The sequence below is a fragment of the Rhincodon typus genome, chromosome 46 (genome assembly GCF_021869965.1).
Source record: "Rhincodon typus isolate 14 chromosome 46, sRhiTyp1.1, whole genome shotgun sequence".
In the NCBI taxonomy this organism is placed as follows: domain Eukaryota; kingdom Metazoa; phylum Chordata; class Chondrichthyes; order Orectolobiformes; family Rhincodontidae; genus Rhincodon; species Rhincodon typus.
The window spans coordinates 4,818,328-4,832,704 of NC_063377.1; the positions used below are offsets into that span (position 1 = coordinate 4,818,328).

Below are 14,377 nucleotides of genomic sequence, written 5' to 3' on the forward strand. Positions count from 1 at the left end.
CAGTTTCCTTCACTAAAGGACATTAGTGAACCAGATGGATTTTCCCGACAATCGACGATGGATTCATGGTCATCATTCGGTTCTTAATTCCGGATATTTATTGAATTCAAATTCCACCATCAAACCCAGGTCACCAGAACATTACCTCGGTCTCTGGATTAACAGTCCAGCGATAATACCACTACGCTATTGCCTCTTACGTGAGACCCCATCAGTCTGCTTGAATTCCAAATAAACCACATCAACTGGTTCTGACTTATCCATTCTCATCCTCAAAAAATTCCTGTAGATTAGTTAAGCATGATTTCCCTTTCATAAACTCATGATAACTTTGTTTAACCTATTAATGCTTCCTAAGAGTTGAATTATTACATCTTCCAAAAGGGCACTGATACAGTCCCACACAACAGATTTGAGGAATGTGATAGATCATTGAATCCCTATTGTATGGAAATAGGCCATTCAGTACATGCCGACCCTCTGAACACATCCCACCTACACCGCCCTAACCTATTCCTGTAACCCTGCATTTCCCATGACTAATCCACTTAGTTTGCACATCCCTGAACACTATGGGCAATTTAGCATGGCCAATCCACCTAAACTGCACATCCTTTAGACTGGGGAGGAAACTGGAGCATTTGGTCTATGGTACACATGTGCAAAGTCCATACAGACAGTCACCTGAGGGTGGACTTGAACACACAGCATAATAAAGCATACAGTATTCTTGGTTTGATTAATAATGATATAGAGAAGAAAAGCAGGGATGTTATGATCAGGCACTAGTTAGAACTCAGCTGCAGTGTTGTTTATAGTATCATACTTTAAGTATGTGAATGCATTGGGAAATATTCATTTTAAGCAACACCCATTGAGAGTGTTTCTATCTCCACCAATGATGCTCAATGGTAGCAGTCTTACCATCGTACTGCAGAAATGCACCAAGTATTCTCAGACGTAACCTTCCTGCCCACAGGGACAAAGAGAATGAATATATGCGAACAGTGCCACCTGCAAATTTCTCTCCAAGCCAGTCACCATCCTGACTTGGAAATATATTGTTGTTCTTTCAGTGTTGCTGGGTCAAAAATCCTGCAACTCCCTCCCTAATAGCATTGTTGGTGTACTTACACCAATCGGACTGTAGTGGTTCAAAAAGGAAATTCACTACCACCCTAAGAGCAAAAAGAGATGGTCAATAAATGCAGACCCAGCTAGCAACACACACATCCCATAAGTGAATTTAAGTAAAACAGATTGATAACCAGACAGCACTGTTTTAAAGTGTTTTGCAAAAGAAGCAAATCTGAGCTGAGAGAAGTCTTTTTTTCATAGCAAGTTGTTAGGGACTGGAATACATTTCTGGGAAATGTGGTGGAGACAAGTGCAACTGAGGCATTCAAGAGGGATTTAGAAGATTGTTTAAAGAGAAACAATGTGCAGGGTTACAGGGAACAGGTAGGAGTTTGGCACTTTGTCTCAACGTTCAGAGAGCCAGTGCGGATACAATGGGCTGAATGACCTGATTCTGCACCATAAAAATTCTGCAACTCTGAAATACCTGACAGATCCTTTTTAACCCAGAATTAAATGTCTGTTGTATGGTTGTCCCAGCAGATAAACAATCTTTTCATACATACCAATGTATTTTAAAGAGATTTATTGTAAATTAGGTAACAGCTGAAGTAGCTTCAAATGATAGATTAGGGAGTGTCACAAAACACATGTTACATCTTCATGATAACTAAATCATTTTAAGACTTAAAAGTTAACCTTTAAACCTCCAGTAAGGAAGAGATCACAGTTTGACATGAACCTCTGATTTCACTGCACTTTCCTAGCATTCTCCATCGGACTCTAAACACAGTTGTAAGGAAACCTTCTGATCTGTGTCTATGAATTCTGAACCACAGCAGAGAGGAGCTGGGCCATAATTCTCACACATCCCAGGTTTAATCCACACACAACCATTTCCGTCAATGAACTGTGATGAGAGGACCAAAATGTAATTTGTATCTCTTGATGTGGCCTTGAAGGATTGTATCCAGACAAAAGTTCTTTTCCAGCCAAACAGTCTTTCACTCAAGCTGTCCTGTCCGAAGAAGACTTGAAACATAAAGAGTTAACTAATCTCGAATGATGCCAAACCTGAATTCCTTCAGAAACTTTTACTTTTTATTTCAGATCTTCTGCTGGATTTTCCCTTTATACTATTATCCTTTTTGAGCTCCATCCAGGAGGAATAGACAAATCATGGCAGTGTACTTCAAATGAAATTGTTTCACTTCACTTATCCAGAATGTTACAATCTAGTTAAGGTATTAAATTCAGCACAAACACAAGAACATTTTCCAACTATCAGAATGAACCCAGTTCAGTTCTGGATTAGATTAACCTCAGCAATACCAGCAGTATCAAAGCCCTGCTGACTGTGAATATGCTGATGTCTCAGTAGTTTGTTTGACTGAGCAAAGCCCTTGCCACACACGGCGCAGGTGAATGGTCTCTCTCCAGTGTGACTGCGTCGGTGGGACAACAGGTTCCATTTGCTTTTGAATTTCTTTTCACAGTCGGGGCATTGAAAGGGTTTCTGGTCACTGTGAACTAGTTGGTGTGTGTTTAGGCTGGATAAATGAGTGAATGCTTTCCCACAAACAGAGCAGACAAATGGTCTTTCGCCAGTGTGTATGCGCTGGTGTGTCAGCAGGTCGGATGCAACAGTGAACCTCTGCCCACACTCCGAGCAGGTGAACGGCCTCTCCCCAGTGTGAAAGCGCTGGTGTCTAAGGAGGTGTGTTGTCAGAATAAATCCCTTCTCACACACAGAGCAGGTGAATGGCCTCTCCCCTGTGTGCATGCGCTGGTGTCTCAAGAGGTTCTTCTTGCTCTTAAAGCTCTTCTCACATTCAGGACATTTAAATGGTCTGTGATCAGAGTGAACTCGCTGGTGGGTCAGCAGATTTGATGAGGCGTTAAATCGCTTTCCACAGTACAGGCAGAGGAATGGCCTCTCGCCTGTGTGAACCCGCTGGTGTCTGTGGAGTGTGCATGACTGGGTGAATCCCTTCCCACACACTGGGCAAGTGAACGGTCTCTCCCCGGTGTGACTACGCCGATGGGTTTCCAGTTGGCATGGGTAACTGTATCCTTTCCCACAGTCTTCACAAATCCACGGCTTTGCTATGGGATGGGTGTCCTTGTGCCTCGCCAGGTTGGATGATCAGTCAAAGCCTTGTCGATGGATTCTAGAAGGATGAGGGATCTATTGAAGCTTACAGAATACTAGGATTCCTGGATACAGTGGAAGTAGAGAAGTTGTTTCCACTAGAGGAGAGACTAGGAGCCGAGGGCAGAGCCTCAGAGTCAAGGGACTACCCTTTCGAACTGAATTGACAAGGTATTTCTTCTGCCAGCGAGTGGTTACACCGTGGAAGCCATTGCTGCAGAGAGCTGTGGAGGCCAAGTTATTGAGGTGCACTTAAGACAAAGATAGATAGGTTCTTGATTGGCAAGGGGATCAATGCAGGAGAATGGGGTTGAGAAACATACCAGCCATGACTGAATACTGAAGCAGACTCGATGGGCTGAATAGCCTAATTCTGCTCCCGTTTCAAATGCTCTTATGGTTCTCAAACATATGGAACAAATGTACAGTCTCTTCCTCTGATTTATGGCACACTGGGTAACTGGTTACAGCTCTTTCCACAGTCAGTGCACTGTAACATCCTCACTCTGGTGTAAGTGTCTCGGTGCTTTGAGTCACACAGATATCTGAAATCTTTTCCCAGTAACAGAGCAGGCAAATAACTCTCCCTTCTTTATTCAAAGACTGATGATCTTCGGGTCCTGATGAGTCAAGTGACTGGTAAATCTCAATGTCACATTTGATTAATGTTTTTGATCTGGAGATGCTCCCTTTCCAATATCCTGTAAAAGAATTTATCAAACCCATCAATTCAAGTACAAGATAAAAATTCAGAAGAAACAAATCCTGTTGTTTTCTGCTTTTGTTCTCCCAAAGCCAGAAATCCTGGTCCTACTTTTTCCCTCTCCCTGGGCTGAAATAAAAAATCATTACATCATTGTCACCCTTTCTTCCTCCACTCTCAGTTTAAACCCTACCTCTATTCAAATCTGCATCCCATATGGACACTAAGAATAAAGTCAGTTAACTATTTCAGCTGAAGCACAATGATCCCCCCTCCATCATTAAAGTCAGAATTGGAGATGTTTGCTAATGACTGCATAACATTCAGAGCATTTGGAACCCCTTCAATACTGAGGCAGTCCATGCACAAATGCAGCAAGAACGAGACAATATCCAGCCTTGGACTAACAAGTGGCAAGTGACATGTGCACCTCACGAGTGTCAGGTGATCATGAGCTCCAACAAAAGAAAGAGAATCCAACCATCCCCTCTTGACTTTAAATGGCATCATCGTCATTGAAGCCCCCACAATAAACAGACTCGGGATTATCATTGAGCGGGAACTGAATTGGACTAATCATATAAGAAATGTGGCTACAAATGCAGTTCAGAGACTAATAATCCTAGAACAAAGAACAGTACAGCACGGAACAGGCCCTTCAGCCCACCAGGCCTGCACCAACACATGGCGCCTTTCTAAACTAAAAGCCTTTTGCCTCTACATGGTCTATATTCTATCACTTCCTGTGTATTCATGTATCTGTTTCTACCATCTCCTCTGACAGCGCATTCCAAGTTCTTACCACCTTGTGTAAAAAACTTGCCTGCCACATCTCTTTTAAACTTACCCACTTTTACCTTACATCTATGTCCACTTCTAACTGACATTTCTACCTGGAAAAAGACTCCAATTGTCCATTTTATCCATGCCTCACATAATTTTGTAAACTTCTAGCAGGTCATTCCTTAGCCTCTAAATTCAAGTGAAAACAAACCAAGTTTGTCCAACCTCCACTTATAGATAATACCCTCAAAACTAGGCAACATCCTGGTAAACCTTTCTGTACCCTCCAAAAAGCCTGCACATCTGGCCGGTAGTGTGGTGACCAGAACTATTTGCAATATTCCAAATATGGTCAAATGAAAGTTATATACAAATGCAAAATGATATCAGTTTTATACTCTATGCCTGACCAACGAAGACAAACATGCCATATGCCATCTTGATCACCTCATCAAATTGTGCTGCCACTATCAGGGAAATGTGACAATAAAGCTAATTCATTCATTCATGGACATGTATGGCTAGATCCTTCTGTATCACCATCCACCATGTCTTTCTTCTCTGTTAATACCAATGCAAAATATTCTTTAAGAACCTCACCTGCTTCCTCAGCTCCAGTCATAAATTCCCTCCTTTATCGTTGACTGGGCCTACCATTTCCCTAGCTACCCTCTTGCTACATGTATATGTATAAAACGCTTTGGGATTTTCTTTACTCCTGTTTGCCAAGGACATTTTGTGGCATCTATTAACCCTAATTCATTGTTTGAGTTCTTTCCGACTATCTTTAAAGGCTTTTTCTGTCTTCGTTTTCCTAAACCTGGGTATGCCTCCTTTCTCTTTTTGACCAAGTACTCAAATTCTCTTGTCATTCCAAGGTTCCTGAATCTTGCTATCCTTATCCTTGATTTTCACAGGAACATGCTGGTCCTGAACTCTAATCAACTGGTCTTTAAAAGATTCCAGAGAGTCAGATGTGAATTTACGCTCAAACAGCTTCCCCAATCTACATTCCAGTTCCTGCTTAATATTGTTGTAGATAGCCTTTCCTTAGGTTAGCACTTTCACCCAAGGACTGCTCGTATCTTTATGCATAAGTAATTTAAAACTTATGGAATTATGGTCACTGTTCCCAAAATGGTCCAGTACTAAAATTTCAATCACCTGGCCTGGCATATTCCCCAACATTAGATCCAGCATGCTCCTTTTGAGTTACACCATTCACATAATGCTTCAATGATCCTGCAGTGAATAAGTCACCTCATGATTCCCCCAAAACTTGTCCAGTACTTGCAAGGCAAAAGTTAGGAATGTGATGGAATACTCCCAACTTGCCTGGATGAGTGCAGCTTCAACATCTCTCCAGAAGCTTGACACAATCCAAGACACAATAGTCTGTTTGACTGGCACCACATCCACAAACATTCAACTCCTCCACAACTGACACTGAGTCACAGCAGTGTACACCATCTTCAAGATGAACTGCAAAAATTCATCAAGGCTCCTTAAGCAGCACCTTTCATAACTGCTCCCAACTGGGAGGACAAGGACAGCAGATATTTAGTAACACTACCAAGTTCCTCTCCAAACCACTCACCATCTAGACTTGAAAACATAACATTGTTCCTTAGTGTCACCAGGTCAAAATCCTAGAATTCGCTCCCTGATAGCATTCTGGGTGTACTGCAGCAAATGGACTGAGAGAAGACAGTTCAAGATGGCCACTCACCACTATCTTCTCTAGAGATGGGCAGTAAATGCTTGCCAAACCAGCAACATCCTTTTCTCTCTTGGTCACAGATACTCTATTTGATCTATTCTGGCCCACATGTTACCATATTACTGCAGCTCAATTTGGAAGCCTGCCCTAATGATTATTGTGGACATTCTCACAGTCTCTCTTACTGTTTTAATTTCATTGCACATGGTGTCAGAAGAATGTGAAGACAGAAAAACTTAAATCGAATAGCTAATTACGATTTGGCATACAGAATTTGCTTCATCATAACCCGACAATCAACAGTCTTTGATTGGAAGCAAAGGTGCATGTTTACAGTGTGAAGAAACCAAGTGCGTGTTCTGTGCTTAAACTGCAACTCGTCATCTTGGACTGGGAAACACACCAGTGCAGCCAGAATGGGGAAGAGGCCATTTACTTATTCCAAGTCCAGAAAGGGATTATTCATGACCTAACCTCACTGAACAGCAAAAATGCATTCAGAGTGACTGCAAGGGCTGGATTCTTGCTGCTGTGAATCAAACCTACAACTGAACCATAACTGGAAGTAAAATGCTGAAGATCTGAAAAAAAAAGACAAAAAAAATCAGAGAAACTCAGCAGAACTGGCAGCATTTGAGGAGAAACAGATAGGGAACACCCAAAATATCTGCCAGACCTTGCTGAAATTCTCCTGTATTGTCTGTTTTCACAGAAAATTTGGATGGGCTTCTTTCTGTTGATACTGACAATCACTGAAACTGGGGTCGAATCTAATAAATATTCTGGATAAAAACTGAAAGAACTGCAGATGCTGGAGATCAGAAACAAAAAAAAACAGAAATTGCTCAAAAAGCTCAGCAGGTCTGGGAGCATCTAATATTCTGGAAATTGTTTTATTTTCCTTATCACTTTCATTCTTCAAAAAACTCATCTTAAAGTATATAAAGTATGGAACAGTGATTTACTTGTACTTCCTGTGATAAACTGCAGTGACTGGTTAGGATCCAGCTTACTCTACAGACTGGGCTGAGGACTTTGTGGTAAACCCAATTTGGTCTGGAAGCTTAAGAATGGGATACTTATCTTTTTGTCAGTTCAAAATGTCCACCGAACTCCCATTCTGGCCTCGCTATCCTCGGCCTAGCACAGTTCCAGTGAAGCTCACTGGCAGGGGAGACAGATCCAAGGTTTCATGTGTGCTGATATTTCAGAGTGATAGCAAGGAAAGCAAACTGGGCTTCACATAGAATTTTACGGAGGACAGAAGACAGAGATTACATCACATCTTCCTAATGCTCTTCTAAGGCAACAGCTAGCGAACATTTCTTTTTATCGTACTTCAGCAAGGATACACAGATATAGTTGTTGGGACGGGCTAATGTTGTGACTGTGGGAGGTGGTGTTGGGATGATCCCTGGACTAATACATACACAAGATCAAGTGCATTTTGGAGGTAGATATTTGGGTGAGAGTGGTGGTGCAGCTGAGGTGGTGGTCTTGGGTTGGTCCCCCTTGTTTCACACAAAGGGTGAAGTGCAATTTGGAGGCGCAAATGTGAGTGGTGGTGTGGGTAATCTAGGTGACAGAATGATATTGGGCTGGCCCCTGTATCCACACACAAAGGACTGATATAGTTTGGAGGCAACTATTGACGTGGGGGTGGTGACACAGGCCATGGGTAGTGTTGGGGTGGTGTTGGTGATGTGGTTATTGGGATGGTGTTGGGCTGGTCCTTGTCCCCAGACACAGAGGACCAAGTACAACTTGAAGGCAGATATTGGGGTGGAGGCATTTTTCACTGGTTCCTGTGCATTTGCACAGAAGATCAAACACAGTTTGGGGGTGGAGAATGGGATGGAGTTGGTGAGGTGGCTGAGGAGGTGGTGGTTTCGAAATCATCCCTGCAGCCACACATAGGATCAAGTGCTGTTTGGTGGCAGGTTTTGGGGTGGGGGTGGTGATGTCTATGAGAGGTGGCATTAGGCTGGACCCCAAAACCACAAACAGGTACAGTTTGGAGGCAGGTAGAGTAGATGTTGCAATGCTCTCTGTACCTACACAGAGTTTAGAGCCATGCAGTCATACAGCACAAAAACAGACCCTTCTGTCCAACTCATACATGCCGATCAGGTTTCTGAAACTGAACTAGTCCTATTTACCTGCATTTGGCCCATAGCCTGCTAAAACCTTCCTGTCCACCTACCTGTCCGAATGTCTTTTAAATCTTCTAAGTGTCCCTGCCTCAACCACTTCCTCTGGCAGCTCATTCCAGAAATGCACCACCCTCTGTGAAAAAAATTGCTCCTCAGGTCCCTTTTAAATCTTTCCCCTCTCACTTTAAACCTATGCCCTCTAATGTTAGACTCCTGTAACCTAGGGAAAAATCCTTGGCCATTCTTTTCTTTTATATTCATTCAGAGCATGAGGGTACCACTGGCTGGGCCAGTATTTATTACCCATTCCAGAGAGCAGTTAAGATTCAACCATATTGTTGTCGGTCTGGAGTCATAGGTAGGCCAAACCAGATAAAAGTGTCAGTTTTCTTTCCTAAAAGACATCAGTGAATCAGAACGGTTTTTCCTGATGATTGGCATTGGATTCAGGGTCATCATTAGACTCGTAATTCCAGATTTTGATTTAATTTACCATCTGCCTTTTGATAGGATTCAAACCTGGGTCCCCAGACTATTACTTGGGTCTCTAGATTAACAGCCCAGCAATAATACCATTCGCCCATTGCTTCCCCTTGTCATCTTATCAATGCCCCTCATGGTTCTAGAAACCTCTGTAAGATCACCCCTCACCCTCCAGGGAAAAAAAAATCCTTATAACTCAAACCTTCTAGTCTCACGAACATCCTTGTCAATCTTTTTTGTACCCTTTCTAGAATCAAGTGCAGTTTGGAGGAGGATATTGGGATGGAATGGTGGTGTGGGGAGTGTCTACATGGTCCCTGTACCCACATACATAGGCTCAAGTGCAGTCTGTGGGTAAGGCCAAAATTAAATGGGAACCGCGCAGGCGCACTACGTCCAGAGTCAGGCAGCCGAAAGGAGCTGAAATTACAGCAGTTTTCCCTGGATTCCGCCTTCCCCGGGCACTGTGGACGCAACCGCTTTTCATTCCGGCACAGCAGCCTACAGTCGGTATTCAAAAAAGGAACACTTCTATTTCTCCTCCGCTGCTACCCAATCGCACTCACCGAATCCTCCGACCGTTCCGCTTCAGAGACACTGCGCAAACAGATCCGCAGCGCGCATGCTTCCCTCGCCCCCCGACACCGCTTGCGCACGCAGCTCCTGTTCAGGAGATAGGGCATATTCTCGTCGGCCTGAATACTGGGTAAAACAGCCTCCATTGATGTTGCCTGCCGTTAAATCATAATTTCAGTTTGGCGACATGATTCCGATTCGAACTGTGGGTGCAGGTATACAATTATTGTTACACAATATCATACACGGGCCCTACACCATGTTTATATCCCAAAAGTAGTCGGCATTCAAGAGCAATGAACACTTTGCATTGGTCTTCACAATGGTAAGGGCAATGCGGGTTTAGGTATCAAAGCGGAGAGCTGTAAAATATTAGAAGAAATGGACACACAGTTTACCAGCCTTAAATGAGATGCAGGCCTGGATGAAAGAAGTACATGGTACAAAAACAAAGTTGCTGGAAAAGCTCAGCAGGTCTGGCAGAAAGAAGTACATCACCACGTTGTCAAGGGCAACTGGGATACACGATGAATGCTGGCCCAGCCAGTGGCACCCACAATCCGTGAGTAAAACATGGATTCTAGTCTGTTGTGGCAAAGGTTTTAGAGTAGATTTGTAGCTCGGGTTGTGGATGTTGCGGTCGGTTGGCTCACCGAGCTGGTTCGTTGTTCCGCAGATGTTTCATTACCCTGCTGGGTAACATCATCAGTGCAGCCTCCGATGAAGTGCTGTTGTGTTTTAGAATCATAAAATCACAGAATCCCTACTGTGTGGAAACAGGCCGTTTGGCCCAACAAGTCCACACCGACCTATCCCCCTATAACCCACTTAATCGACACATCCATGAACACTATGGGCAATTTAGCATGGCCAATCCACCTAGCCTGCACATCTTTGGACTGTGGGAGGAAACCGGAGCACCTGGAGGAAACCCACGCAGACACGGGGAGAATGTGTGAACTCCACACAGACAGTCGCCCAAGGGTGGAATCAAACCCTGGTCCCTGATGCTGTGAGGCAGCAGTGCTAACTACTGAACCACCGTGTTTTCCCACCTGTCATTTAAACTCTGGTGTCCATTGAGCTGGATTACCTCACTTCCGTTTTCCCCGGATTCCCCCGCCCCCAGGCACCATGGACGCAACCACTTTTCATTCTGACTCAGCAGCCTACAGTTGGTATCCAAAAAAAGAACAGTCCTATTTCTCTTCCACTGCTGCCCTCTCCCCTCCCTCCTACCGGCTCCAGCTGCCCAATCGCACATCCCTGATCCTCCGCCCTTTCAACCATCCTTCGCCAATGGGGTGTATATGGGGTCTAGCTCTATGTGTTTATTGATGGCTTTCTTAGTGGAGAACCAGGCTTCGAGGAATTCCTGTGCTTGTCTCTGCTTCGCCTGTCCCAGGATCCTGGTGTTGTCCCAATCGAATGGTGGTTTTCCTTATCTGTATGGATGGAGATGAGGGAGTATTGGTTGTGTCTTTTTTGTTGCCAGTTGATGTTAGTGTACCCTTGTAGTTAATTTTCTTCATGTTTGTCCAATGTAATATTTGTCGCAGTCTCTGCATGGAATCTTGTATATGACGTTGGTCCTGTCCATAGTGTGTAGTGGGTCTTTGGTCTGGGTGAGCAGTTGGCGTAGAGTTGATGTGGGTTTGAGTGCTACTCTGATGCCTAGTGGTCATGGGAGTCTTGTGGTATTCCTAGAAGCCTGGTTCTCCACTAATAAAACCATCAAGAAACACATGGAGCTAGACCCCCTATACGCCCCATTGCCAAGGAAAACCAGAAGTGCAGGAATTCAGCTCAATGGACACCAGGGTTTAAATGACAGGCGGGAAAACACAACAGGGCTTCATCAGAGGCTACACTGATGATGTTACCCAGCAGGGTAATGAAACGTCTGCAGAACAACAAACCAGCTAGGTGAGCCAACCAACCGCAAGATCTAAATGTGCATATCCGTAGATCTCTGAAGGGCATGGCAGGTAGATAAGGTAGTTAAGAAGGCATCAGTGATACTGTGTGCAATACTGGTCACCACATTATAATAAGGATGGATTGCACTAGAGAGGTGTAGAAGAGATTTACCATCAGAACAGATCAGCCTGTTGATTGGCACCTGAGCTACCACCTTTAACCTTCAATCACTCAACTGTTAACACTCAGTAGAAGCAGTGTTTACTATGTACAAGATGTGCTGCATTACTAAGGCTCCGAGATAGCAACTCCCAAACCCATGTCTACTACCAGCTGGAAGGACAAGGACATTGGAAGACCACTTCCTGCAAGACCCCTCCAAGCCACTCCCCATTCAGATTTGAAAATATAAGGCCATAAGACATAGGAGCAGAAGTAGGCCATTTAGCCAATCTTGTCTGCTCTGTTATTCAATGAGATGCCGATTGATCGGATAACCTTCAATTCTATTTTCCTGTCTTTTTTGCAAAATCCTTGATTCCCTTACTGGTTAAAAATCTCTCTATTTCAGCCATGAAAATACTTAATAACCAAGCCTGGACAGCCCTCTGTGGTAAAGAATTCTGCAGATTCACTACCCTCAAAGAAGAAATTCCTCATCAATTTTAAAAGTGCAACCCTTTATTCTGAGATTACGCTCTGCAGCTCGTGACTCTCCCAAAAGGGAACACAACCTCTCCACATCTACATAATCTAGTCCCCTAATAATCTTGCATGTTTCAATATGTTTGCTTCTAATTGTTCTACATTCCAATGAGTACAGGTCCAACCTAGTCAGCCTCTCCTCATAATGCAGTCCCTCAATACCTGATATCAGCCCACTGTACCTTCTCTGGACTGCCTTCAGTGCAAGTGTATCTTTCCTTTGATAAGGGATCCAAAACTGTTCAGAACATTCCAGCCGTGGAATGACTAGTGTCATGTATAACTTTAGAAAACCCAGTCTAATCTTATACGCCATTTCTTTTTAAATAAAGATCAACATTCCATTTTCTTCCATATTACCCACTGAACCCAGATGCTAGCTTTTTGTGATTCATAGAGAAGGACTCCTAAATCCTTCTGTTCTGTAGCTTTCAGCAGTCTAACTCCATTAAAATAATGTTCACCTAGATTCATACAGCACAGAAAATGCCCTTTGGCCCATCAAGTCTGCACTGACATAGGTACCACTAAAAGTTGGCTAAATCCAATTTCTTGCACTTGTTCCATATCCTTGAATTTTCTGATATTTGAAGTACTCATCCAAATAAGGTTGTAAGGTTTCCAGCCTCCACTACCTTCCCAAGCAGTGCATTCCAGATTCCCACCTCCTGCTCAGTGAAAAAGGTTTCTTTCTCAAATCCCCTCTGAATCTCCTGCCCATTACCCAAAAAATATGCTGTTTTGTGATTGCCCCCTCAACCAAGGGGAACAGCTGCTCTCTATTCACCCTGTCCATACCCCTCATAATCTTATAAATCTCAATAGCAGTGGCTCTAAAGAAAACAATCCAAGCCTACCTAGTCTCTTCTTATAGCTCAACTTCTCCATCCCAGGCAACAAGGTGGTGAACCTGCTCTGTACATCCCGTCATAAGGTTACCCGAACAGCATACAGTACTCCAGTTGTGGCCTCACTGTTGCTCTGTACAACTCCAACATTACTTCCTTGCTCTTATACTCTATGCCATGACTGATGAAAGCAAGTGTCCCATATGACTTAGCTTCCTAGTCATGTGCTCTGCCAACTTCAGGGATTGTGAATAATTACTCAAAGTTCCCTGTGTTTCTCTAAGCTACCCAGTGTCTTACCATTCATTAAATACTCCCTCATCTTGTTTCTTCTTTGAAAGTGCATCACTTCTCACTTATCAGGGTTAAAAGCAATTTGCCACTGTCTGCCCATCTGGCCAACCCATCTATATTTTCCTTTCACCTACAACCATCTTCTTTGTTATTAACCACTCTACTAATCTTAGCGTCATCTGAAAATTTGCTTAACAGACCCCCCGCCCCCTACATTTTCATCTATATCATTTATGTATGTAACAAACAATAAGCATTCCAGTACTGATCCTTATGGTACTTTACTGGACACTGGGCTCCCGTCACTCAAACAGCCTTCTACCACTACCTCTTGTACCCTATTACTAAGCCAACTTCTGATATATCTCACTAAGTGTCCCTCAATTTCATGCACTTCAATATTCTCAAGCAGTCTCCCAAGTGGGACCTTTTTGTCAAAAGCTTTGCTAAAAATCACATCAACTGAAATTCACTCATCCACACACTTGGTCATATTTTCAAAAGGTTCTAACAAGTTAGTTAGGCATGACCTCCCTCTGACAAAGCTATGCTGACCATCCCTAATTAACCCATGGCTTTCCAAGTACTTATTAATTCACTCCTCCAGAATTTTCTCCAATAGTTTCCCTACTACTGACATTAGACTCACTTGGTTCATCTCAACCACCCCTCCTGGAAATTGGAACCACATCAGTAGTCCTCCAGAGGAATTTAAAAATTTGTGTCAGCCCCTGCAATTTCCTCCCTCTCCTCCTACAGCAATCTGGGATGCAAATCGTCCGGGCCAGGGGATATGTATGATTTTTAAGCACAACAGAACCTCCAATACCTTCCCATTTCCTATGTCAAACTGTGCAAGTTCCTCACAATCCCTTTTCCTGAATTACGTACTTAATTCACCTCCTGTATTCTTCCTGCCAAAGTTCATTACCTTACATTTTCCCAAATATTCCATTTGCCAAT

The 14,377-nt window shown here is 43.4% G+C and overlaps 1 protein-coding gene across 1 annotated transcript; it reads right to left on the reverse strand.

Annotated features, from left to right (window-relative positions):
- Nucleotides 1-1,646: 1,646 nt before the first annotated feature.
- LOC109932072 (oocyte zinc finger protein XlCOF15-like) lies at nt 1,647-9,791 on the reverse strand. The gene is made up of 2 exons (XM_048620412.1): nt 9,638-9,791; nt 1,647-3,930 (listed from the first exon to the last, which is right to left on the reverse strand). Exon 2 carries the CDS (start codon nt 2,858-2,860, stop codon nt 2,378-2,380), a length of 483 nt encoding a protein of 160 aa, XP_048476369.1. The 5' UTR covers nt 2,861-3,930; nt 9,638-9,791; the 3' UTR covers nt 1,647-2,377.
- Between the last annotated feature and the right edge of the window lie 4,586 nt (nt 9,792-14,377).

What these genes read in the sequence shown, in the direction of transcription:
- LOC109932072 (XM_048620412.1), bottom strand. Translation starts at nt 2,860, where the DNA reads ATGCACACAGGGGAGAGGCCATTCACCTGCTCTGTGTGTGAGAAGGGA.